We start from the raw sequence: 26,757 nt of genomic DNA on the forward strand, positions 1-26,757 counted from the left end.
TATCCAGGCACACTAAAACTACTATTGAACAATGCAATATTGCACCAAACATGTTTAACTTTTCAACCCCATTTTAGGCTATAAAAACCACACAGCATAAATCATTTAGCTTGCAAAAATAGGGGATTAGGTTAGGATTGTTAGGAAACAAAATGAACTAGAATTTGCACCACAATCCGCTGATATAAAAAAGAAAATGCAAAATGATAATCCCTTTTTTAGATCAATTCTCCGTGTTGAATTCCAATCAAAATGTTTAACATTACTGCTTAAAAAAAAAACTTGCATATATTCGCATCACATCACATCTTTACAAGAAAGAAAGAATGACAATAACTACATAATAATAAACTTAGCATTGTTCAAAAACATCCTAAAACTTCTACAAAAACGGTCCATATTCTTAAAAACCAGCCTGCCTTCTCCTGCACATGAGAAGCCCCTCAACATCAATTTTTTGGACCATATCTTCGGGCACTACCCATTGTCCCCCACACAACATCATCCTCATTCAGAATTTACAACCACTATTCCATCTTTTTCTCATTCACTATTGATGATGGAGTCAAGGAGATTGCAGCAGAAAGGCATGATGTAAGCTTCGAGTGAACCACAACAGAATTCGTGGCGGATATATCCTCCTCAATTTTACCAATAGGTTTGCATCTCTTTGACATTGCCTTCAGACTCGTTGCACAATGTTGCTCGGAGCTTCATCAGGAAAAACTACGCAAGGCAAAGAACCTCTGGAACCACCAATTGTTCATTTTCATCTCTCAATGGACCACCAGGCTTATCAAGTCTCACCGCATCATTGCACTTTTCACATCCTGCTAAATCTCCTGGCACGTCTTTTGCATAAAAAGCCTAATACAAAAACAATGGAATCAGATAATTAGGAATTGCAGACATTTGAAAATGCCTCGAACAAGAGCAAAGTACTCCATAAATTTTGGCCAACAAGTTCATTCCTTAAAAAACAAATAGCATAGTGAGCATATCTGTGACAGGTAGAGGAGGACAGTGTCCTCATAAACTGTATCATCACAGTATCTTCACCTTCACCAACCAACATATCTTCATCTCAAATCCAAGGTCATTGAGGAAAAAACATACAGGAAAAGCCACTGCTTACCATAGAACTCTACTGGTGCACTCCTACCATAGCAATTTACTTATCAGTTCCCCACTACTGGATGTGACCTTGTTTCTATTCCTATTTACAAGGGAAAACTAAAGAAACAATACAACTAAATATAAAACCAATAGACTAGTCCAGAAACAAGTCTGAACGTACCTTGACAACAGACTGGTCAAATGCCAGGCAATCTCTACCAGGCACCAGCATTCCACATTACAAGTTCTCCCTAACGAGTGGCCACCCAATAAGCAGACAAGACCTGCACAAACAGAGAAAGATACTCTGAAACTCTTCTCAGGAAAATATTTACACATACTTTTGTTTTGAAATTTAGTGAAGATAAGAGTTGGAAGTGTACCTTTGGAGTTAAAATGAAGCCTCCTTCAGGGAAGATGAGGATCTCATTAGTACATGATTCACAGGACTGATCTGTCTTCATTTGAATCCTTTGAAGTCAGACATGCACTAGAGGCAAACTGATCAAAGGCCAAACAGATGACGTTCCCCGCGAGGCACCAGCATTCCGTTTCAACAACTCTACTAATTGAATTGGCCATAAGAATACAAAGGCAAGACCTGCAAAAAAACAAGGAAGATACTCCGACGCTCAAGTTAGAAACAATTTTATGCAAAACATAATAAACTAGAGTTAAGGGTTAATTAACATAGAGTTAGAATTAGGAATACAAAGCCAAGACCTGCAAAAAACAACAAAGATAAACATAATAAACATAGAGTTAAGGGTTAATTAACATAGAGTTAGAATTAGGAATACAAAGCCAAGACCTGCAAAAAACAACAAAGATACTCCAAGGCTCAAGTCAGAAACAATTTCATGCAAAACATAATAAACGTAGAGTTAGAGTTAGGAATACAAAGCCAAGACCTGCAAAAAACAACAAAGATACTCCAACACTCAAGTTAGAAACAATTTTATGCAAAACATAATAAACGTAGAGTTAGAGTTAGGAATACAAAACCAAGACCTGCAAAAAACAATAAAGATACTCCAACACTCAAGTTAGAAACAAAACCAAGACCTGCATTAAAGTTAGACTTAGAGTTAGGAATACAAAACCAAGACCTGCATTAAACAATAAAGATACTCTAACACTCAAGTTAGAAACATTTTTATGCAAAACGTAATAAATATAGAGTTAGAGTTAGGAATACAAAGCCAAGACCTGCAAAAAAAAACAATAAAGATAATCCAACACTAAAGTTAGAAACAATTTTATGCAAAACATAATAAATATAGAGTTAGAGTTAGGAATACAAAGCCAAGACCTGCAAAAAACAATAAAGATACTCCAAGGCTCATGTTAGAAACAATTTTATGCAAAACATAATAAACGTAGAGTTAAGAGTTAGGAGTACAAAGCCAAGACCTGCAAAAATCTATAAAGATACTCCAACGCTCAAGGTAGAAACAATTTTATGCAAAACATAATAAAAGTAGAGTTAGGGTTAATAAACATGGAGTTAGAGTTAGGAATACAAAGGCGAGACCTGCAAAAAAAAAACAGATACTCCAATGATCAAGTTAGAAACAATTTTATGCAAAACATAATAAACATGATTGTAAGTGTTAATAAACATAGAGTTAGAGTTAGGAATGCAAAGGCAAGACCTGCAAAAAACAAAAGCAACACACAAGTTAGTAACAAATATCTTTGTTAAGGCAAAAATGTACCGACCTGACACTCATCAGAAGAAGGGGCAGAAACCTTGAACAAAAATGATAGACATGTACCAAGCAAAAAAGAAACTCAGGGATTCTACAAATATAAGGGCAATTTAAGTATACATTGAGAGTGTTAAGAATGTGCACCTAAATATACTAGCAGAGTACCAAAGTCAGCAATATAACAAAAGCTAAACATGGCTATTTACGTTGAAACGTTACCCAAGAATCAGACTTAGCTATGTTTCAGCAGCTGTAGCTGAACTACATGGGGAGTATCACTGCCTTGCTGTGTACCAGACTTCCAACAGTGATTTCAATAAAATACGAAAGAAAAACGACAAATAAAAAAAACAAAAACAAAAAAAAGGAGGAAAAGAGAAGCTCATTTACCTGTTTTCCAATAGTTTCATTTGTCCGGAAGCTGCTCACTTCCATTAAGTGTGACGTTCTCCATTAGACACATAGCTTTGCACCTCTCAGTTTTAGGAACTGACGGTGACCTGCCATTGCACCGCTCAGTACCCGGGACTGAGCAGTGCACACTCATTCTACGGAACGAAATGGTGGCCTGCCGTTGCACCGTTCAGTTTCTGAAACTGAGCAGTGCACCTATTAATTCGATAAAACTGAGTGGTGGTCTACCATGTGCTTAATGGTTAACATCAGCACCCAATTGTGAACTAAGTGCCATTTTTTTTTGATAGGTGAAGTGCCTTTTTTCTGTAAAGATACATAAGCAGAGTTCAATACATACAGGATGACAGACATTAAAGTTCAGTTGATAAACTAGTACGAGAGACATGTTAATTAACAGGTTTAACGTGCAATCCTATTTCTTATACTCAATATAGAAAAGATAGAAACAAAACAGTCTACCATTTTTTGTAAGACTAAGAAAAAACTCTAATCAGTGTTTACTGCACGAAAAAGAAAGATGACCACAACTACAGCATCAAAGATGGTGGTTCTATCTAGTAAATAGCATTGTATATGTATAATAGGTGTAAATTTAACCATTAGACTCAAGACATCTGAACAATTGAACAAGGAAAGAAAAATAAAGAGCCATGACAAACACAACACCACAGTATTAACAAATTCACAACATGGGAAAATCACAAGTGAAGATGCATTTAACACAAATTCAATTGATTACTTTGGGGGTTCAGATTTACAATCTTCAGACCTAATAACATGTGAAATCGTCTAAAAAAAAATCAAATAATCAATGAAAATCAAGCAAAAATTTACAAAACACACATCTTAAATTAACAAGTGAAGTTATCTAAGAAAACAATCCAAATCAAGCTAAAAGTAAGGAAATACTCTACAAAACACATCTTAGTGAACTGTTTCATCATGCATTCATATTCTTGATACTCCAAACCCTAAAAAGCTCCATGTTTAGTAAACAAGAAAGAAAACAAACATTTGGAGAAGAGGCAAAAGGGTAAAGTAGTCACCAAAATCTGAAAGTAGCTAGATCTAAGGGGGGGTTTGCTATATCATGGCTTCCAAGTTCCTTCCTCTCCAGCAGCAACCCCTGTGAGATAAAACCAAAAGAGAAACAACCAGATCTGAAATAAGATGGGGGAATAAAGAGAATAAGAGATAAGGATAAGAAGGGATGAGATGAGATCACCTCAGACTCAAAATAATCAGAGTTTCCATGAGCTTCATCTATTCTATCTATCTATCTCTCCTTCAAAACAAAGACAACCAGAGAAGAATAATCAGTGACAATCCCAGAGCAAACCCAATTTTTGAATATATAGACAAGAGATAAGAAAAAGAGTAAAGCAAGGTTATTATTATTAAAAGAATGGTCAAAGTCAAAATGTTACTACCTGTACTAATTTTCCCGCCAATTTTTGAATTTCAAAATTTTGGACATGTGTCTTCCTTTTGTTGGCTTCTTTTTGGTCATGCGGATTGTGCTAGTTGTTGTTGTATTTTTAAATATTAACACTTGGTCACAAATTACAGATAGTAAATTTGAATTTGAATTTGAATTTGAATTTGAATTCCAGCTTCAATTACCTTGGGTGGGTCTTTTACTGGGCGCACCAAACCTATGTGTCTTTGGCCTGTGAGATGTTACAGATGTACTACTGCAGAATTTGAAGATTGTTAAGCACCACACTTCCAGATACCTTCAGATGCAGATTATGTGAAGCGCAACTTCGAATGGGGTCAGCTATTGCGCGAAGAAGTTCTTAGCAGCTGCCTCAACTCAATTAGCTAGCTAAGAATGAACCTTTAGTTGCTGATGCTTCAAGGACGATGGATTTTGAGAAGGTGATTGTTGTCAGCAGTTTATTCAAAAACAAACTTCGAATTACTTTTGCGCAAATTGCATTCTCTACTCTGTTTTATGTACTGGTGTCTCTGTTTTACACCAGGGAATCACTTGTGTGCACTAAGAACTGGATATACCATAACAAACAACAATTCCAATTCAAAAAATTCACCAGGAACCCCCGACTGGCGATCAATAAACCAAATAGTTCAGACCCATTCCACTACCAGACACCTTCACTACTCTTTGTGAGCCAAGGAGAATAAAATGTGCATTATATACCCGGGGAGGAGAAGGATTACAAAAGCAGGTCATTCCAGAGGAAGATATTACAAAAGCAGGTTATAACACCTGTGGAGGATTACAAAAACAAGTTGTTACATACAAAATTCTGGACAGCCCATTTGTTTTCGGTTCCTTTCACAAATTTACAAGACCATGCAGACAGGCTATTAAGCAAAAATTTAAACATATTCTTTTGTTTTGAAATTTAGTGAAGATAAGAGTTGGAAGTGTACCTTTTGAGTTAAAATGCAGCCTCCTTCAGGGAAGAGGAGGATCTCATTAGTACATGATTCACAGGACTGATCTGTCTTCATTTGTATCCTTTAAAGTCAGACATACCCTAGAGGCAAACTGATCAAAAGCCAAACAGATGACGTTCCCCGCAAGGTACCAGCATTCCATTTCAACAACTCTACTAATTGAATTGGCCACAGGAATACAAAGGCAAGACCTGCAAAAAAACAAGGAAGATACTCCGACGCTCAAGTTAGAAACAGTTTTATGCAAAACATAATAAACGTAGAGTTAAGGGTTAATAAACATAGAGTTAGAGTTAGGAATACAAAGCCAAGACCTGCAAAAAACAATAAAGATACTCCAAGGCTCAAGTTAGAAACAATTTTATGCAAAACATAATAAACATAGAGTTAGAGTTAGGAATACAAAGCCAAGACCTGCAAAAAACAATAAAGATACTCCAACACTCAAGTTAGAAACAATTTTATGCAAAACATAATAAACGTAGAGTTAGAGTTAGGAATACAAAACCAAAACCTGCATTAAACAATAAAGATACTCCAACACTCAAGTTAGAAACAATTTTATGCAAAACGTAATAAATATAGAGTTAGAGTTAGGAATACAAAGCCAAGACCTGCAAAAAAACAATAAAGACACTCCAAGGCTCAAGTTAGAAACAATTTTATGCAAAACATAATAAACGTAGAGTTAGAGTTAGGAATACAAAACCAAGACCTGCATTAAACAATAAAGATACTCCAACACTCAAATTAGAAACAATTTTATCAAAACGTAATAAAAGTAGAGTTAGGGTTAATAAACATGGAGTTAGAGTTAGGAATACAAAGGCAAGACCTGCAAAAAAAAAACAAAAAAGATACTCCAATGATCAAGTTAGAAACAATTTTATGCAAAACATAATAAACATGATCATAAGTGTTAATAAACATAGAGTTAGAGTTAGGAATGCAAAGGCAAGACCTGCAAAAAACAAAAACAAAAGCAACACTCAAGTTAGAAACAAATATCTTTGTTAAGGCAAAAATGTACTGACCTGACAGTCATCGGAAGAAGGGGCAGAAACCTTGAACAAAATGATAGACATGTACCAAGCAAAAAAGAAACTCAGGCATTCTAGAAATATAAGGGAAATTTAAGTATACATTGAGAGTGTTAAGAATGTGCACCTAAATATACTAGCAGAGTACCAAAGTCAGCAATATAACAAAAGCTAAATAGGGCTATTTTCATTGAAACGTTACCCAAGAATCAGACTTAGCTATGTTCCAGCAGCTGTAGCTGAACTACATAGGGAGTATCACTGCCTTGCTGTGTACCAAACTTCCAACATCGATTTCAATAAAATAAGAAAGAAAAACGACAAAAAAAAAAAGAAAAAAAAAAGAAAAGGAGGAAAAGAGAAGCTCATTTACCTGTTTTCCAATAGTTTCATTTGTCCGGAAGCTGCTCAGTTCCATTAAGTGTGACGTTCTCCATTAGACACATAGCTTTGGACCTCTCAGTTTTAGGAACTGACGGTGACCTGCCATTGCACCGCTCAGTACCCGGGACTGAGCAGTGCACACTCATTCTGCGGAACGAAGTGGTGGCCTGCCATTGCACCGCTCAATTTCCGAAACTGAGCAGTGCACCTATCAATTCGATAAAACTGAGTGGTGGTCTACCATGTGCTTAATGGTTAACATCAGCACCCAATTGTGAACTAAGTGCCATTTTTTTTTGATCGGTGAAGTGCCTTTTTTCTGTAAAGATACATAAGCCGAGTTCAATACATACAAGATGACAGACATTAAAGTTCAGTTGATAAACTAGTACGAGAGACATGTTAATTAACAGGTTTAACGTGCAATCCTATTTCTTATACTCAATATAAAAAAGATAGAAACAAAACAGTCTATCATTTTTGTAAAACTAAGAAAAAACTCTAATCAATGTTTATTGAACGAAAAAGAAAGATGACAACAACTACAGCATCAAAGATGGTGGGTCTAGCTAGTAACTAACATTGTATATGTATAATAGGTGTAAATTTAACCATTAGACTCAAGACATCTGAACAATTGAACAAGGAAAGAAAAATAAAGAGCCATGACTAACACAACACCACAGTATTAACAAATTCACAACATGGGAAAATCACAAGTGAAGATGCATTTAACACAAATTCAATTGATTACTTTGGGGGTTCAGATTTACAATCTTCGGACCTAATAACATGTGAAATCGTCTAAAAAAAAATCAAATAATCAATGAAAATCAAGCAAAAATTTACAAAACACACATCTTAAATTAACAAGTGAAGTTATCTAAGAAAACAGTCCAAATCAAGCTAAAAGTAAGGAAATACTCTACAAAACACATCTTAGTGAACTGTTTCATCATGCATTCATATTCTTGATACTCCAAACCCTAAAAAGCTCCATGTTTAGTAAACAAGAAAGAAAACAAACATTTGGAGAAGAGGCAAAAGGGTAAAGTAGTCACCAAAATCTGAAAGTAGCTAGATCTAAGGGGGGGTTTGCTATATCATGGCTTCCAAGTTCCTTCCTCTCCGGCAGCAACCCCTGTGAGATAAAACCAAAAGAGAAACAACCAGATCTGAAATAAGATGGGGGAATAAAGAGAATAAGAGATAAGGATAAGAAGGGATGAGATGAGATCACTCCATGAGCTTCATCTATTCTATCTATCTATCTATCTATCTCTCCTGCAAAACAAAGACAACCAGAGAAGAAAAAGAGTAAAGTAAGGTTATTATTATTAAAAGAATGGTCAAAGTCAAATGTTACTACCTGTACGAATTTTCCAGCCAATTTTTGAATTTCAAAAATTTGGACATGTGCCTTCCTTTTGTTGGCTTCTTTTTGGTCATGCGGATTGTGCTAGTTGTTGTTGTATTTTTAAATATTAACACTTGGTCACAAATTACAGACAGTAAATTTGAATTCCAGCTTCAATTACCTTGGGTGGGTCTTTTACTGGGCGCACCAAACCTATGTGTCTTTGGCCTGTGAGATGTTACAGATGTACTACTGCAGAATTTGAAGATTGTTAAGCACCACACTTCCAGATACCTTCAGATGCAGATTATGTGATGCCCAACTTCGAATGGAGTCAGCTATTGCACGAAGAAGTTCTTAGCAGCTGCCTCAACTCAATTAGCTAGCTAAGAATGAACCTTTAGATGCTGATGCTCAATGTGATTTCAAGGACAATGGATTTTGAGAAGGTGATTGTTGTGCCAATTCTGTCGTTTAGATTAGATTCCATTTAAATGAGGAAAAAAACAAAAAAACGTCCTTCCATTGGCCGTGATTCACCATATACTTCCACTTTGACCTTAGATCCTCATTGGTACGACCAGCATGGAAGACATCATGTCCATATTCCAACATTTCCTTCCATGGTTTCTTCTTATCATCTTTTACAAGATAATGAAAGGCTTCCTGCACAATTGGGAAATTAGGACAGTTTTTGAGTTTTGTTATAAGCATATCCCGCCAGAAACAAGTATAAGAAACTCAAACTGACCCTTAGCATATGTATTTCTTCAGGGTCCCAAGAATCTGGTAGCCTTTTCGAGGCCACTTCATCTACATAATCACAATCTTCTTCATCATCTTCACTATCATTTTCATCTTCGTGTTCTCCGGCCACTTCTGATTTACCGATTCCAGCATTTACAATCGGAACTTCGTTAGCCAATTTTGATTTACCTAGTCTGCGGACAGTGTATATAACACATTCTTAGGTCATTCGAGAAATTGACAGTGCAAATGAACATAGGGAGAGAGATCAAGTTCCAGGCAGAACACATATTCTTTATTAGTTTGAACATGTACCTGTAATCAAAAGACAGCTTACGCCCATTGACATCGAGGCCGCGGTCTCCAATTTCATCCATCAATTTCCGAGCCGCTACCACAGACGGAAAATCAACGAATGCGATTCCACGGCAGAAAGTAGTATTCTTTTTCGGCATCACTCGGATATTGGGAAGGGGCCTCCACTCTGCCTAAAATTAAAAGCCAATTAAAAATCAAAACAAAAACATGTACTTTTAGAGAATAAACACAGACAGATTCCTATAAGCATAGGTAAAAAAGCAGAATACCAAATTCAAACGAGTCAAGTCAAAAATAAGAGAAGAAAACTCAGAGTTGGAAGTTTATAGATGTTACTAGGATCCGATGAATCATTTCCTCTGTTGCCTCTTTTGGCAAGCCCTTCACCACAATGGTAGAAGTTGGAGTCTACAACAAGTGAAAAAACGGAAATCCAATTGATATGCATTTCAGTGTAAATAACAAAAGTTTTACAAAAGTAATAACGATGTATGTCATACCACAAGACCACTGCAAGCTCGAGGAGACCTTGATCTCTGGCGACGGTTATCATGTGCAGAAGAATGAGAACTTTCACACCTCCTAAGTGAATGCAAACTTTAATCTCGAAAAGCAAAACCGAAGAAAAGTTTTGTTAACAGACTGACACAAGTAATTCAGAAAACTTTAGTCTATCTTTGCGTAATTTCATATTGGCAAAATGAATTAGTTTTTTTATTCTGTTCAGCGCAAATTCATGTCAGTTTTACCTACTAGCTCATGTTCTAGAAGGTCGGATGAAATCTAAGATTGTATCATCATTAATTTTGAATGGGAGCAGAACATACCACAACTAATAAATATGAGACTAGAGATGTGACCAACAACCAATCAAACATTTGGCTTCGAATTGTTGGCTCACCACATTGAAAAGCACAGACACCTCGTGTAATACAATCAAACGATACAATCATACAATACAGAACTTAGGCTGCTGGTCATGTATGTCTGCAACAACAAGTAACTGATGTCCAAATAAATATTACGGTGACGAAATTGAGGTCAAATAATAGTATGAAGAGAGATTTATACATACCCCCTTGCCTTATCTTTCATTAATTTTGCCCTCTTCTTCTTGTTTCTCTTATAATTCCCCTTGTTTGTCATGTCTATCTCTACAGGAAACAGAAAATTACTTACTTTTAATCACAAACAACTACAAGAATCACGAAACAAAGAGAAATATTACAAACAACAAGTAGTGTTTTATACTACAAAGATCTAAAATTGCAGCTAGGGTTTCACAAAAAAAAAATCCCCAACAAGAACCTAATTGATTTTTTATTGAAGCAGAACCTAATTGATGAATCTAATCCAAACCCATATTAGGAAAACGGATCAAATAACAAAACAACATAATGAATTTCCATCTTTTATACTAATAATGGAAGCTTAATTATACAATTGGGGGGAAATGAGATACATACAGAGAATAATGAAGAAGTAGAGTGTGAATCTGAAATCTAAGCTGAGCTTCCTCTCCTCCTCTTTTCTCTTCCTTGTCTAACTCTCTATGGATCATAATTTCTTCCATTAAATTCTAATTTCTAATAACCAGAGGCCAAAAAAAAAATTATCCTTTTTTGGTATGATCAAATTCTGAGATCGAATTGGGGTTTTAGCCATAAAAGGAAAAACCGCGCCATTTCTTTTTCCTTTTATCTGTTACTGTGAATTGTGTGGTTCATATTCTCCCGCTCAAGGTTTTTACCTCGCATCTCAAATCCTTCACTGTTTTTTTGTATTTACTTTTACTTTTTACTAATAAAAATCATCACGAACCAGCAGCAGCTCAAGTGGTTCCTTGTTCGAGTCTATCAATCAAGGGATCATGTTCCGTGTGAATTATCCCTCTCTTCCGCATATGGACTAGATTTTGATTTTGATTTGCTACTTTCTAGTCATAATATAGAATTGCAATCATTTCTTATTATATCACATATGAGGGTCTTCATTTACTTCCATGTCAATTTCGAGTTTCTAAAGATATACAGTCACCTAATCGTTGACGTAAGTTATACCTAAGCGTATTATAGCACCTAAAAAATAGTTGTACATATTAAACTTGACAGCACCTAGCCTTAATATGAACTTTAAATCCCAACATGTAAAAATAAAGAACTCTCATACAAACAGCTCATCAAGCTATTCCATACCTGCATTTGAGGAATTTCTTCCATCACTGGCGGTTCTATACTTGATTTGTTTTGATTGCCCTTAATTGAAATTGATCATTGTTGCTTTTGTTGCCCTCGCACAAAGTAAAATAGAGGTTACTTTTTGTTTTCCACAAATTTCCAAATTAAACTCTAAAGATAGAATATAGGAAAAAAAAAAGGAAAAAGGAACTTACCAGGGGCTGAAATACCCCGGCTGGCTACTAGCACTTGCCCTTCATTATCCTTGAACTCTGGTGCTTGTTTAACTCGCACGAGTAGGTCCACTGCGGAGGAAATAAAAATGACGAATTATGCCAAGGACAAAGTTGGTATGTATAGTTTTGAAATTACATATTCATACACACTTTAAGAGCTTAACCGGTTAAACCAGTTGCATGTCAATACCTGTCCTGGACAAAATTGCTCACATATTGCAGCTCTATTTCGCAGCTAACCACCTGATGCATCGGCCAACCCGGCCCAACAGGCACGTCGGCCCGCCAGGGAGCAGCGGCCCGCCAGGGCACAGAGACTGAAGCCTCTGTCCTGGAGACCACTGTTCTGGAGAACTTTGTACCTGGAGACCTCTGTTCTGGAGACCTATGTACCTGGAGGCCTTTGTGCCGAGAGACCTTCGACCAGGAGATTCAATCAAAACTTAATCAAGACCCACCTCCTTATCTGCATCATTATTAAACCCATTGTTAAGATTACAAGCTCCAAATGTTCACTGGAAGACATATATGACATTCAACCTAACTACTACTGGAAGTCTATTGTGATACTCCCATGACGATGATATTTATAATTCTCGCCTAAATAAAAAAAGAAACTAGCACAATGAATCAAGATACGTGAAAGTGATACTGTAGAATTGCGAAAATAAAACAAATTTGGGCATCGAGAAACTGACCCCATCATTAAGATAGCTGGCAATGTTCCCAAACAGAATTGTGTTTGTCCTAACAGCCGCTTCTTCATCCACCTGTACGACTAACAAAATGTAAGCTACAACAAAGACAAACCTAAGATATACCAAGAGGAAGCAAACTTAGCTTATCATATCACATCTATAATGAGTTAGTAGTTTACTTGAAACTTCAAAAGATACTTCAGCAAAGATCCCGCAATAGTTCGCAGAGACAGCTGCATAAAGTATCAAATTTGCACTCGACTATAAGTAGGACTATAAGAAATTGTTAAGTGTACTAAACTCGGTGAAAGGTTTAGCAGATTTCAGTTAATAACCCTTAAACCTAGGCAGCACCTCTATAGTTCAACCATACCATCAGATATAAGACTAGTATTGCGCTACTTCATGCCAACAAAAAAAAAGTAGATTGTCCATACCTAGGTGCCAAGCTGAGAATTGACTTTAGTGCCAGTTCCCGAAGAATAACAGGTGTATCAGAAAACCCAGTGGCAACGTGAGAATAAACCTAATGGAAAGCAACATTAACATGTAACTATCAAATTAATTCCCGCTCCAGATGAAGAGTTTCCCTTTTGCTAATAAAGTTAAAATTAACCACGCACTTGTTCATCTACAACTTGAGAAGATAATGACTCTCCATACTGATCGATATGTTGCAGAAGGCCAACTCTAATAGTCGGTCATTCGAGGCAGATAGTTTCACTAAAGTTGGCAATATCTGTGAAAAAAGAAGGAAGCCTCAGAACCATCAACAGTATATTAAAATAGATAAACACAGGACAAAAACAGAGACAGGTAAAAAGAGAGGTGATCTTTGCTAACAAAGAATCATAGAATACGAGGGTAGTTGGAAAAAAAAATGACCTTCGCAGTGAAATCTTCAGGAGACAACCATGAAGCCAAGTACAAAATTGCACTCTGATGCTTGTTTAACTCACACGAGTAGGTCCACTGCGGGGAAAATAAAAATGACGAATTATGCCAAGGACAAAGTTGGTCTGTATGGTTTTGAAATTACATATTCATACACACTTTACGACCTTAATCGGTTAAACCAGTTGCATGTCAATACCTGTCCTGGACAAAACTGCTCACATATTGCAGCTCTATTTCCCAGCTAACCACCTGACGCATTGGCCAACCCGGCCAACGGCACACCAGGCACATCGGCCCGCCAGGACGCAGCGGCCAACCAGGCAAATCGGCCTGATAGGGCGCAGCGGCCCACCAGGCACAGAGACCGAAGCCTCTGTCCTGGAGACCTCTGTTCTGGAGACCTTTGTACCTGGAAACTTTTGTGCCGGGAGACCTTGGACCAGGAGATTCAATTAAAAGCTTAATCAAGACTCGCCTCCTTGTCTGCATCATTATTAAACCCAATGTTAAGATTACAAGCTCCAATTGTTCACTGGAAGACATATATGATATTTAACCTAACTACTACCGAAAGTCAAGTGTGATCCTTCTGTAATCATGATATTTATAATTCTCGCCTAAATAAAAAAGAATCTAGCACAATGAATCAAGATAACTGAAAGTGAGACTGTAGAACTGTAAAATTAAACATAGTAGGGCATCGAGAGACCATGGTTTTACTCTTTTGGCAATCTGTTATGATAGTTTACAATTTTTAGCAGTTGACAATGTGATCACCTCTTTTACAGCAGAAATTTTCAACTATCCGACACGTCAAACCATAGAGAGGTTGGAATCGTAAAGTACATAAAAATACAAATGTTTCTGTACTCAAAGAAACAGACAACTGACCTCCATTAAATGGCTAAAAGCATTGTCATTTAACAAATCCAACGTCTTCCACACAGCAACATTTTGTACCATGTTCCCTTTCATCTCCTGTATTTTCTCCATGACAGGCAAGAATGATATTCATCAACTCTTTATCTTCTCCCACTGATAACTTCTCCCACTGTAATATCAGCATCTCTGAGGGGAAAAGCACACAACAAAGACAGTAAGAGTTTACTTAGATTATAATATAATTGAATCATTGAGTGTTAACTCTGCAGTGAACACATGATATGCAAACATGCTTTCCAAACCATTGCCTCTATCTACTCAGTCGACAGAGTCAAAAGGCATGCTCTCTGACTAGAAGCTAGTTTAGAATGTTCTCTTCTCAAGCAGTAATTGCAATAAGATCGCTTAAGTAAATTAAACAAATGCAAACTCTTAATATAACCAGTAAATACCACATTGAAAATCCAAAATCCTAAGACATATACTACGGTGCTAAGATGAAGATCACTAAAGTTTGAGGAACACAACAAGCCCACATTGAAAATTATGTTGGTCCAGGGAGAAAGATAACATGATAGCAACAACACAATCAACAATATAAAAGGAAATATCAGGTCTAACAAAGCCAGAAAGACCAAAATCAATAAGTTTTACTGTGGCATCCTCATGCCTCAACAGGAAATAGTTTTAAGAGTTAGGATTTTCCATACAAACTCTGCAACTATACAGAAAAAAAAAGGAAAAAATCAAACTATATAAATATAAATCATAGGGGAAAACATCGTTCCATTGTGAAAAAAAAGCTTCACTTATAAGTGGCGTTTTTTATAGATATGATAAAACTTGTTTCCAAAAACCTCCTGGAACTTGTTTTCACAACATATATAAAAAAAATTCAACTCATAATGCTCAATTTCAAGGTTCAAGTACTAAGTACTAAAACTAATTTCAGAATTTATCAGAATTCTGAAACAGTGAGTGAGTTAATCAGAATTTCAACAAACATGTGGACAGTTGATGTGAAACAGACTCAAACTCTTTATTCGTTCTACTGGCTAAACTATGTGAACCGTCAATTTCACAGAATTGAAACATTTGCCTCCAAAAAGGAGTGATATAGGCGTAAGTATGTGAACAGAGTTAGTTCTGGAATTCACAAATAAGCAACATCTTGATATGCCATCCCTTTGGTTGGTTGCTTAAATTTGGAAACTTTCCTCGTGAAAAGATTACACATAGACAAGATTTGAGGGGTCTTTTGAAGGGAGTCAAGAACATGAATATAATATTGGATTTACATATGAAAGTTCAGCTACATTTTATTTCACACATACTCAACCAAATAATTACACTTACATTTGATGCGTCTTCTAATCCACCACATACATCTTTAAGTTTTAAATTATTGCTGTTTCATGAGTTTTTAACCGGAAAATGGGGACTAGAGTTAGTGTATCAACTTCATTTCTTATCAACATCTATGAAACCTTCGTAGTGAAACCAAGCATTCTCTGCTCTTTTGACCCTTATATGTTTATTATAAAATTGGCATGAACCAAGGTATGTAGCAACCTAACTTCTTCTAAAATGTTGTTCTATCTTAATTTTTTACACTGAACTTCAGGTACGTTGCATTTCTTGTTTGCAAGAGAATCATTATTTGTCTATCAAAAAATTTACACTGAATTTCAGGTATGGTTCGTGCATCAAGCTCCTCCTCCAATTCCATAGGTCTGAGTTCCATGACTTTCAATGTGGCCATGGCTTTAAGAGTTACACTGTTAACTGTTCCAGGTCTACCTAAAACGAGAGCACTCTCTCATTAATTAAATAACACAGATAATCAACATCTTCTTCACTATTTTAAAATCAATTATTTGTTTTTTTATTGTATTATTCATTCGAGTGTTTCTAAGGACCTTATTTTATAGTTATTATTCATTCGAACTCAAAAACATTCAGTGTTGATAAAGCCAGTGACTTGAATGGTAACTCTATTCTGTACATATGCAAATTGCTAATACTTTCAGAATCTTCCTTTGGACAAAAGAAGCAGCGCCTACCAAGGCGGGATAATCTTGAAAGACATCTAAAAAGAAGGCTAACACAGATTTGAAGTATTTCAAGTGCAAAACTGCAGTTATTGAGGGCATTTTGTTTCATGACACAACTGATCTATCATCCAGGAAAATAGCTAACTAGTGAAAAGACATAAACAGATTAAGAGTGCAAAATTGATTGGAGACTAAAATAAAATGAAAAAGAGAACAATACCAAAGTAGCGACGTTCATTTGCAGCCTTAGCTTCGTCGAGCATCTTGTGAAGATCAACTTGAAGCTGAGCATCCCATTTGACCAACTGATTTACGAATACAGCTCCAAGTCCCACTCCCAGTACATGCTCCCATGGATCTAAAATGAAAATGAGAAATTGTAGAAATCAGATGAAAATGAAGAAAGAGGAGGAAGAATTGATAGGGAAATGAGGAAATTAGTTAGGGTTAAACGATAAAACAACATATGCCTCATTTAAGGAAGTTTACAAAGGGCATCTGAGTACATGTGTGTACCCAACCCACTACTTAAGTAAAAAGTATCAGCTAGGTCCATACCAAGTTTAAAAAAGTAAGGATAACTACATGCTTAGAACTACAATTCACCAAAACAGCAGAGAAGTGAACAAAAACACATTCATAATCTTCTTACTTCTCTGTGAAATAGTTAACACCTACTAAGTGGAGGCTTCCCATCTGGCGTGTTTACTGTAAGATCCTAAGCTTTACTGTATTTTTTGCCTCCTCAGCAGTTTTAGGGGATGAAGGAGATTGAAAGATGGATTCTATGGTTGCTGCTGGTGCCTTAATTTCCGACCTAAAACCCTCACCAGTTGCAGCTACATCATACTCCTCTATTTATCCTGTCCAAACCATATCATTAACAAAATGAAAAAATGTATCACAACTAACCACCTAAAGATCAAACACTAGTAAGAAATTGTCTAACAACCATCAAACCCTAATTCCCCCAGAAAATATAAAATTCAAACCAAAATCGACAATGCAATTCACTAAGCATCACCCTAACATCAGCTATAAGTACAAACTGGATTATAAGAAGCCGAATAAGAAGTGGTTTTGTGGGCTAAGATTTTTATCGCAGAATTCAAAATCATTTGGTTTTTAAGAAGTTCTATAGGAAAAATGACACGGGCGATTAGTAATCTACCACCTGATCGAAGAAAAATTAGGCAGAAAACGTAGGATGGAGGTTTTGTTATACTATGAAAACCCTAGAATAAGAAGACAAAATCTGCTAAAGTCTTTAGAAGAATAGCAAAATAATGATGAAAATCACAAATAAATCACGAGAAAGAAATAAACCTTGGATTTTCTTTGCTTCAGAAATCAGATCGTTTCTTCAATCGGTGGCGACGATTTCTTCAATTTAGGGCACAATTTCTTCAGAAGAATTATGACTTTTGAGTTCAGAGTTAGACAGTGAAGATGGATTTGCAGAGATAGGTGGTGGTGCTGATTAGCGGAAGACGGTGGAGATGGAGTTGCGGAGATTGAAGACTGAGATTTAGGTTCAGAAAGGGGTTTTTTCATTTGGGTAGTAAGGTTTTGAATAGGGGTGACCCGCAACCAAACCGTCAAAGTTGCGGATTTGGGAATTCAAACCGTGACCGGCCCAATTATCCGCGGATTTTCCCTATGCGGATCAGCAGATTTTGCGGGCCGGTTACGGATTAACGCGGATTTGAGATTATTTGTGTTCAACCAAATTTACTGCACCAGGTGTGTTGTCAATGCGAGAAAGAGACACCTCGAACATGTGAAGTTCAGGCATATTCTCTTTGGCACCTGCTGTTTGTCACCTTAGAACCACCCCTGAAGGTGTTTGTTGATCTTGTTGTTATTTTCTTGAGATTATGTAGTACCGTCGGAACTCAGTCTGCATATTGTTTGCAGGTAATGAATTGGCTGGAAAAACAATCACCGACGAGAATGATGGATATCGGCCCAACTATACCATCCATGTATCTAGACAACAGTATCGAAAGTAACCACAGTTACGGACTTGATCTCTTTACATAGGACTCCGACGCTTACATGAAGTGGCTAGACACGAAAGAAGTAGCATCAATTGTTTACCTTTCATTTGGAAGTTTGGCTTCATTAAGTGAAGATCAGATGGAAGAAATATGTTGGGCATTAAAGAATTGCAACTACAATTTCTTATGGGTGGTCAGGGAACCGGAGGATGAAAAGCTTCCTGTGAAGTTCGTCGAGGAGACTTTACCTCTACCTCTCTGAATGCATGTGGATGGAATTCTACATTTACCTCAGAAAAGTAAATGTAGTAGTATATATGCGATTGAAAAATCTCCTACGGTGCGGTTAATCCGCGGATTTAAGATTGCACCCGCAACCGTAACCGCACCGCGTGCGGATTTCAGATTGCACCCATGTCCGGTCCATAACTCTAGCGGATTGGTTTTTACCCGCAAATTTACGGACGGATACGGATAAAAACCGCGGTTACGGTTTTTATGCTCAGCCCTAATTTTGAGTGTGCTAGAGTGAAATGCTCTAGCCGGGACGTTTTATTCATTAGGTGAGCCCCATGATGAGAAAGCCTAAAGATTCGATTAGTAATGCCACAGAGAAAGGCACCCATCCACCCGCCCACCGTTTGGTAATTCATGTCTATAACTATAAAAAGCAACCAGCCGGTTAGACATCTTTTTACTCCGTTATTTATCTAGTTCTGACTGGAATTGAAGGTCTAAAGAGCAAAATCGAATTTTTAAAGAAAAGCCTAGACAACTGTACACGCTTTGTTATCGTAAAAATGGCCTGAAATATTTTATGGATTTTTACACGTGGTATTTTTCTATGATCTGTAAGGTCTCAAATGAGCCATTATTTGTCTAGTTCTGACTGGAATTGAAGGTCTAAAGAGCAAAACCGAATTTTTAAAGAAAAGCCTAGACAACTGTACACGCTTTGTTATGGTAAAATCAGCCTGAAATATTTTATGGATTCTTACACGTGATATTTTTCTATGATATGTAAGGTTTTAGATGAGCCATTATTTGTCTAGTTCTGACTGGAATTAAAGGTCTAAAGAGAAAATCGAATTTATAAAGAAATGCCTAGACAGTTGTACACGCTTTGTTATCGTAAAATCGGCCTGAAATATTTTATGGATTCTTACACGTGATATTTTTCTATGATTTGTAAGGTGCCAAATGAGCCATTATTTGTCTAGTTCCGACTAGATTTGAAGGTCTAAACAGCAAAACCGAATTTTCAAAGAAAAGCCTAGACAGTAATACACGCTTTGTTATCGTAAAATCGGCCTGAAATATTTTATGGATTCTTAGACTTGATATTGTTCTATGACCTGTAAGGTTTAAAATGAGACTTTATTTTTCTATTTCTGACTGGAATTGAAGGTCTAAAGAGCCAAACTGAATTTTTAAGGAAAAGCCTAGACAGCTGTACACGCTTTGTTTTCGTAAAATCGACCTAAAATATTTTATGTATTCTTACACGTGATATTGTTCTATTATCTGTAAGGTTTCAAATTAGCCATTATCTGTCTAGTTCTGACTGAATTGAAGGTCTAAAGAGCAATACCGAATTTTTAAAGAAAAACCTAGGAAGTTTTACACGCTTTGTTATCGTAAAATCGCCCTGAAATATTTTATGGATACTTACACGTGATATTTTTCTATTATCAGTCCAGTTTTGACATGAATTGAAGGTATAAAGAGCAAAAACCGAATTTTTAAAGAAAACCCTAGACAGATGTACACGCTTTGTTATGGGTTCTTACACGTGATATTTTTCTATGATATGTAAGGTTTCAAATGAGCCATTATTTGTCTAGTTTCGACTGGAATTGAAGGCCTAAAGAGGAAAACCGAATTTTTAAAGAAAAGCCTAGACAGCTGTACACGCTTTGTTATCGTAAAATCGGCCTGAAATATTTTATGGATTCTTACACGTGATATTTTTCTATGATCTGTAAGGTCTCAAATGAGCCATTATTTGACTAGTTCCGACTGGAATTGAAGGTCTAAAGAGCAAAACCGAATTTTTAAAGAAAAGCTTAGACTGCTATACACGCTTTGTTATCGTAAAATCGACCTAAAATATTTTATGGATTCTTACACGTGATACTGTTCTATGATATGTAAGGTTTCAAATGAGCCATTCTCTGTCTAGTTCTGACTAGATTGAAGGTCTAAAGAGAAAAATCGAATTTTTAAGGAAAAGCCTAGACAACTGTACACGCTTTGTTATCGTAAAATCGGCCTGAAATATTTTATAGATTCTTACACGTGATATTTTTCTATGATCTGTAAGGTCTCAAATGAGCCATTATTTGTCTAGTTCCGACTGGAATTGAAGGTCTAAAGGGAAAAATCGAATTTTTAAAGAAAAGCTTAGACAGATGTACACGCTTTGTTATCGTAAAATCGGCCTGAAATATTTTATGGATTCTTACACGTGATATTTTTCTATGATCTGTAATGTTTCAAATGAGCCATTATCTGTCTAGTTGATGAGTGCTAAAAAGTGCATATTTATATATATTTTTATTGGCAATTAACTCATCTTTTGTGCCCTAATTCTCCATTTTAACCCATATTCTGTATTTTCATTGTTTTCAAGAATAAATATTTTTATTAATTAATTTTGCATTTTTAGGTACCAAATAAAGTTTGGATGAATTGCGGAGCAGAAAAGAGCAGAAAAGTGATGGAAGCCAAGAGGAATCACACAAGGAAGCCGCGAAGAATGTTGTGCGCAAGACCAAAAGGCTAGAAGTGGGCTTGAAGAGGAAGAATTGTTCTTAAAGAAGATATGAGCTTGGCATACCCAAGGCCCAAAAACCCTCACCCAAATCCATTTCCTATATCCATACCCGTTTCCCTTTCTAGCCATCAGATTGGATCATCTCAGCATCCAACGGTCGCTTCCCGCTTCCTTCCATCTCGCCGTTAGATCGATCCATCATCTTCGCATCCAACGTCTCATCCTCGCTGTTCATCAACAATTGCTAAACCCACTCAACACCCTAGCATCTAGGTTTATAACCCAAAACCAAACAAACCCAATCCATTTTCCATCGAGCCATCTCCTTCTTTCCCTTTCTCTTCCTCTACAGACGCCATACCACCACCATTTCCACCACCTGCTCCGCCACCAACTCTCTGTCACCACCTCAACCATCATCATAACCACCACGTCCATCAAAGGAACCTAATCCCATCATTTTCCCTTCTCCTTAGCCACCTATTTTCTCAATTTCTGCACGTTTTCTATCAGAAACCCTAGCGTGTAAAATTGGGAAATTAGGTCGAAATTGAGAAGTAATTGAAGCGTGGGGAGCATCAGGAGAAGAATTGGAAGCATGGGTGAGAGTTATCATTCGTTTTCAGAGAGTTGGTAAGGAGTAATTTTAAAACCCTAATTTACTGTTTATTTGGGGATTTTTGGGATTGAGCTTGCATGCACAAATTGAAGGCATGGGTTGCATCAGGAGAGGAAATAAAGGCATGGGTGAAGAGTTATAATTGCTATCAGTGATTAGGTAAAACCTAATTTTGATTTTCTCCAAACCCTAATTTCACTGTTTTGGGTAAGAGGGTGTTAACCCTAATTTTGGATTTGTGTATAAATAGGGATGATGGGTATGTGTTAGAGGTATGCCTGGGCTAGCCAGTGCTTCACCCAAGAGGAATGGAATAGCCAGTGCCTCAAGGGTTAGTTCTTAGTTTAAATTGTTTTGTAAATTTCAGTTCATTTTAGAATTTAATTTCAGTTCATGTTCTAAATTAATCTGCTAGGGTTTAGATGAAACCCTTAATCACATGTTAAGATAATTCAAGTTCATATTATTGTTCTTATAATGCTTCATAGCTTTAGGGATGCTAGTTAGCTACATTGATCAAATGAACCTGTGATAAGCTGTACTGTAAGAAGACAGTTTATGCTAGGGGGAATTAGTGAAGTTGGTTGATAAGTTATCCATTTGAGATCCCACCATAGAATAAGAACTGTGCTTAATTGAGAAAGGAATGAGAGTTAGCTAATTGAACCAAATTAGCCTGTGATAGGTTGTGCTGTAAGAAGACAGCATATGCTAGGAGTGAGTTAGGAAGATTAACTGATAAATCATTCTTTGTAGTTTTCTCTGGAAAGGAACAAGAACATAATTTGAATAAATATTGCCTTAGCATAGGATTAAGAAGGTGGATTCAAGACCCTAGTAGTGTTACCACAACTGTTTACTTTGATCTTCTTTGCTTCTTTTATTCAATGCACTCTTTCCATCACTGCCACTGTTTTACTTTGTTTCTTTGGCTCTTTACTTCACTGCCTTAGGCTCATTGCCTTTGTCTCTTTACTTCACTGCCTTTCACTTAGAGAGTAGCTTAGGAGAATTTCAATACACACTCTAGTCCCTGTGGATTCGACCCGTATTTGCACACTCACTACAACAGACTCTGTGCACTTGCAGGTATCAGTTTGTGACTCTTTTAGAGAGCCACCAAGTTTTTGGCGCCGCTGCCGGGGACTTGGCATTGTGTGGTTGCTGTTTTTCCTAGCTTTCTTTTGCTGCTATTCCCTTGCATATCTTGCATTTAGTATAATCATTTAGTGTAAGCATTTATCTCATCATAACTTGCATTCATCTTTGCATTGCATACTCATTGCATCTTGCTGTCCTGATTGCATATCATATTTGCATATTAGTCATCTTTACATTCTTGCAGTCAATCTTGCGTTACAGTTCTTGTTCACTGCCTTTCTTTGTTGTCCTTGACATTTTTGTTGAGTGACCAGGTATTGTGACTTTCTGTGAGGCTGAGAACAAACCTCTGGTGATGTTGTGCTGCTGTGAAGCCCAAATGGTGCTGCTGCTGTTACCTGTGGTGCTGCAGCAGAGCTGCTGTTGCTGAAGTTGTTGCCCCTGCTGTTGTTGCTGTGACCTTGCCACAAACTGACCTGGTGTTGCTGCTGTTTCCTGCCAGGCCAAGCCTATTACTGTTGCTGAGTTGATCTTGTGTTGTTGTCTGCTGCTGCTGTAACTAGACCAAAACACAACTGGGCTACACAAGCTTAGGATGATCCAAATCCCAACTGGGCTTTTGCAACCAAACTGAACAGCTGGGCTGTGCTTAAGCAAGTAATCCTAAACCCATTAAGAGAACCCAAACTGTGGGCTTCCATTTTTCTTGTGGGCTTGTAATATTAAACCCAATATTTGGGCTTATATTTTCTGTTGGGTTTGTAATTAATTTTTTGTGGGCTTGTTTGTTTAATTTCTTGTGGGCTTGTGGTTTTAGATTGATTTGGGCATGTTGTTTTAATTAAAGAAAACTGAACTTTTGAAAGCCCAGTTGGGCCTCATATTTTAGTTAGTAGCTAGCCAAAGCCCAACTAAATTTCTGGGACTGTGGGCTTAACATCCATTTGAAAACTAAACATTTACACTGTGGGCTTGACCCAAAAACAGAAAACGTTTTCAAAGCCCAGTTGGGCCTCGACCTTTGGCTATTTAAGAGCCCAAATTTCAAATTGTTACCTGGGCTTGTTTCTGAACTGTGGGCCTGAACCAAAGTTCGAGTGGGCCAAAATTTCAAAATTCCAAAAACCAACAGTGAGCTTTACTCACCAGCAGTGGGCCTGTTTTTCAAAAACGTAGCTGGGCTTCGCAAAACCCAACAGTGGGCTTGGTCTCCTTATCCCATTAAAAACCAAATGTTTTTCTCCCATAAAAACCAAAGTTTTCCAAATGTTTCCCTAAAAACCAAAATTTTTCTTTTTCCCATCAAAACCAAATGTCTCCCGACAAAACCAAATTTTTCCCAAAAAGTCCAATCCCATTAAAAACCAAATTTTCTTGTATAAAATCTAGTAGATAGTTTCTTAGTTAAATCTTTTGTTTCTTTTGTATATATAGTGCTAATCCAATATGATCTCGGCTAAAAAAATGTTGGATTTTTGCCTTGAATAACGGAGTTCTAATCTTGCTTTCGCCGAAATCGGGTATTCTCTTTCCTTTTTGTCTACTCAGCATAATCCTCTCCATATGTTGTATTATAATTCTTTACATCTTTTGAAACATTGAGGACAATGTTTAGTTTAGGTTTGGGGGTGAAAAGTAGATACTTTGATAATATGCCATAATTGAAAACAAGAACTCATTCTTTTTGAAAAAAAAAAATATGAAAAAATCAAAATAAAAAATAAAAAATAAAAAATTGAAAAAAAAAAAAACATAAAAATGGAGCTCATTTATCTTGAAATGTTGACTCTTGTGCAAATATGTAACTATTAGGAGTCTTAGTCTAGATATTTAGGCACCCTGATTCTAGCACAATTCACATAGTGATAAGAAACTTGCACGCGCACGATCTACCAATACATGTATAGCCTCATCCTTGAGGTGTTCTATCGGAAGTTTTAGTTGCCAATCACTTTAGAATACTGAACGAAACTTGACTAGCTTGTTCTTTGGTTGGTTGGGATAGAAGGTGGAGGTTACATTAAGAAAAACAACCATCGAATTTAATTGGGTGCATCAAAAAGGGCTACCTCTTGCAAAGTGTCATGTAATTTTTTGTTTCTTTTTTCTCATGTATCAAAAGTGTTTCCTTAAAAAAAAAAAAAAAAAAAAATCAAGTATTTTCAATTCCATCATCTCTTGTTCCAAAAATAAAAGAGAGTAGTCAATGTAAATAAGAGTCATGTAAAGAGTCATCTTTTGTGTTTTTGTGTTATAAGCAAGGAAGGGTGTATGCCATTGATGTACAACGCGAGTAATTGTGAAATACCTCCAACTCATTCACAATTCTCGTAAAGTCCGGACAGCTAGCTAGATTTCGACCTCGGTTCTTAGCCTGAGAAACTATCTATTGGTGATTAGTAGTCATAACATCCGATCTTTCTTTACACATGTGTAGATACACTTTACACTCTTATCACATGTCTTTATTTGTTATCAGTGCTAGGATTGTGCCTTTGATAGCTAGATTGACATCTCCATTTTGTTGTGAGCTTAAACTGACTTGCACATGTCACATTTGATGGAATCTGAGCTTATATTTTGACCTAGAACTTTGTAGGTACGTTCTAAGCAAACCTTCACGAGACTTCAACTCGTCCACTAGGGACACTTAGTGGTTTAAAAGGCTTATTGCATTCGCTAAATGCAATCGAGAGACCAGCGACAGTGGTATAGGTAGGATTTCCTTAGTTTTTTTTTACTTGAGGACAAGTAAAATTCAGGTTTGGGGGTATTTGATGAGTGCTAAAAAGTGCATATTTCTATATATTTTTCTTGGCATTTAACTCATCTTTTGTGCATTAATTCTACATTTTATCCCATATTCTGTATTTTCATTGTTTTCAAGAATAAATATTTTTATTAATTAATTTTGCATTTTTAGGTACTAAATAAAGCCTGGTTAACTCATGGAGCGAAAAGAGCAAAGGAACGGCAAAGACTCCCGCTAGGAGGAAGCGAAGAATGATGTTTGCAAGAGCCGGATCAAGAATGCAAAACTTGTTCTTGGGTCATCCGAGAAACCCCCTAATTGGGTTAATTTCATGTTGTTGTTTCAATTTCAATTTCATAATTCAGTTAATTTCAATTTCAAATATTTATTATGTTAAACTTGTTCTGAATCCACACTAGGGTGAGAAGACCCTTAAGCCATGATGGTTAGCCATTAGGTTAGTTTTTGTTGAACTCAAAATAGCTTAGGCTAGTTAGATTCCTAAAAGCTCAACTGACTTGTGATTAGTGGTGCTGTAAGAAGACCACTAATGCTAGGGGTCAGTGGTAGTTCTAAGGGATTAACCAGCCATATTAGTTAGAGACCTAGAAACCTAAATGACCTGTGATTGTTTATGCTTTAATCAGATAGGCAATGCTAGGGGTTAATCTAAGGATTTTAGGTTAGATAACTTGCCACATGAATTGCCCTGGCCAAGAGACTAGCTTGAACTAGACCCTCTTGTCCATTAGGGACAAGGATTTATCCTAGGCTAACTAGCTAGGTGAAAGAGAATTCTCATCCATCTTCATACACTTCCATTCCCACTGTTTTCATTTTCTTCACTACTTTTTCCACTTTGTTTCTTTGTCACTGCCTTTGGCTCACTGCCACTGAATTTTCTTGTTCACTGTCACTTGTTTCATCACTTCAATTCACACCCAAGTCTCTGTGGTTCGACCCTGCCTTGCACACTCACTACAACAGACCCTGTGCACTTGCAGGTATCATTTCTGTGACTCTTTTAGAGAGCCACCAAGTTTTTGG

The 26,757-nt window shown here is 36.7% G+C and overlaps 1 protein-coding gene and 2 long non-coding RNA genes across 6 annotated transcripts; all 3 read right to left on the minus strand.

The window, feature by feature from the left end:
• Nucleotides 1-222: 222 nt before the first annotated feature.
• On the minus strand, nucleotides 223-8,768 carry LOC113328916. Of its 3 annotated transcripts, XR_003349621.1 has the most exons (11): nucleotides 8,635-8,768; nucleotides 8,158-8,380; nucleotides 7,086-7,415; nucleotides 5,646-6,633; nucleotides 4,869-5,478; nucleotides 4,471-4,530; nucleotides 4,292-4,371; nucleotides 3,219-3,548; nucleotides 1,500-2,771; nucleotides 1,298-1,400; nucleotides 223-867 (listed from the first exon to the last, which is right to left on the minus strand). It is a non-coding gene; the product is annotated as an uncharacterized LOC113328916 (long non-coding RNA). The 3 variants fall into 3 exon arrangements; XR_003349620.1 differs by having other exon boundaries at nucleotides 1,500-3,548; XR_003349622.1 differs by lacking the exons at nucleotides 4,869-5,478; nucleotides 5,646-6,633; nucleotides 7,086-7,415; nucleotides 8,158-8,380; nucleotides 8,635-8,768 and adding an exon at nucleotides 8,466-8,480 and having other exon boundaries at nucleotides 1,500-3,548.
• A 7-nt stretch (nucleotides 8,769-8,775) lies between these two features.
• On the minus strand, nucleotides 8,776-13,860 carry LOC113328915 (SUPPRESSOR OF ABI3-5-like). 2 transcript variants are annotated; one of them, XM_026575912.1, is made up of 15 exons: nucleotides 13,723-13,860; nucleotides 13,515-13,601; nucleotides 13,253-13,368; nucleotides 13,067-13,155; nucleotides 12,809-12,862; nucleotides 12,630-12,701; nucleotides 12,122-12,397; nucleotides 11,714-12,000; nucleotides 10,594-10,672; nucleotides 10,019-10,115; nucleotides 9,855-9,926; nucleotides 9,516-9,688; nucleotides 9,205-9,394; nucleotides 8,994-9,119; nucleotides 8,776-8,920 (listed from the first exon to the last, which is right to left on the minus strand). In XM_026575912.1, exons 9-15 carry the CDS (start codon nucleotides 10,662-10,664, stop codon nucleotides 8,879-8,881), a joined length of 771 nt encoding a protein of 256 aa, XP_026431697.1. In that variant the 5' UTR covers nucleotides 10,665-10,672; nucleotides 11,714-12,000; nucleotides 12,122-12,397; nucleotides 12,630-12,701; nucleotides 12,809-12,862; nucleotides 13,067-13,155; nucleotides 13,253-13,368; nucleotides 13,515-13,601; nucleotides 13,723-13,860; the 3' UTR covers nucleotides 8,776-8,878. The 2 variants fall into 2 exon arrangements, with proteins under 2 accessions (XP_026431697.1, XP_026431696.1); XM_026575911.1 differs by having other exon boundaries at nucleotides 8,911-9,119.
• Nucleotides 13,861-13,878: 18 nt separating this feature from the next.
• On the minus strand, nucleotides 13,879-18,026 carry LOC113328917. The gene is made up of 5 exons (XR_003349623.1): nucleotides 17,789-18,026; nucleotides 17,115-17,325; nucleotides 16,683-16,820; nucleotides 14,418-14,594; nucleotides 13,879-14,009 (listed from the first exon to the last, which is right to left on the minus strand). It is a non-coding gene; the product is annotated as an uncharacterized LOC113328917 (long non-coding RNA).
• Between the last annotated feature and the right edge of the window lie 8,731 nt (nucleotides 18,027-26,757).

The sequence above is a fragment of the Papaver somniferum genome, unplaced genomic scaffold, assembly GCF_003573695.1.
Source record: "Papaver somniferum cultivar HN1 unplaced genomic scaffold, ASM357369v1 unplaced-scaffold_114, whole genome shotgun sequence".
NCBI lineage: Eukaryota > Viridiplantae > Streptophyta > Magnoliopsida > Ranunculales > Papaveraceae > Papaver > Papaver somniferum.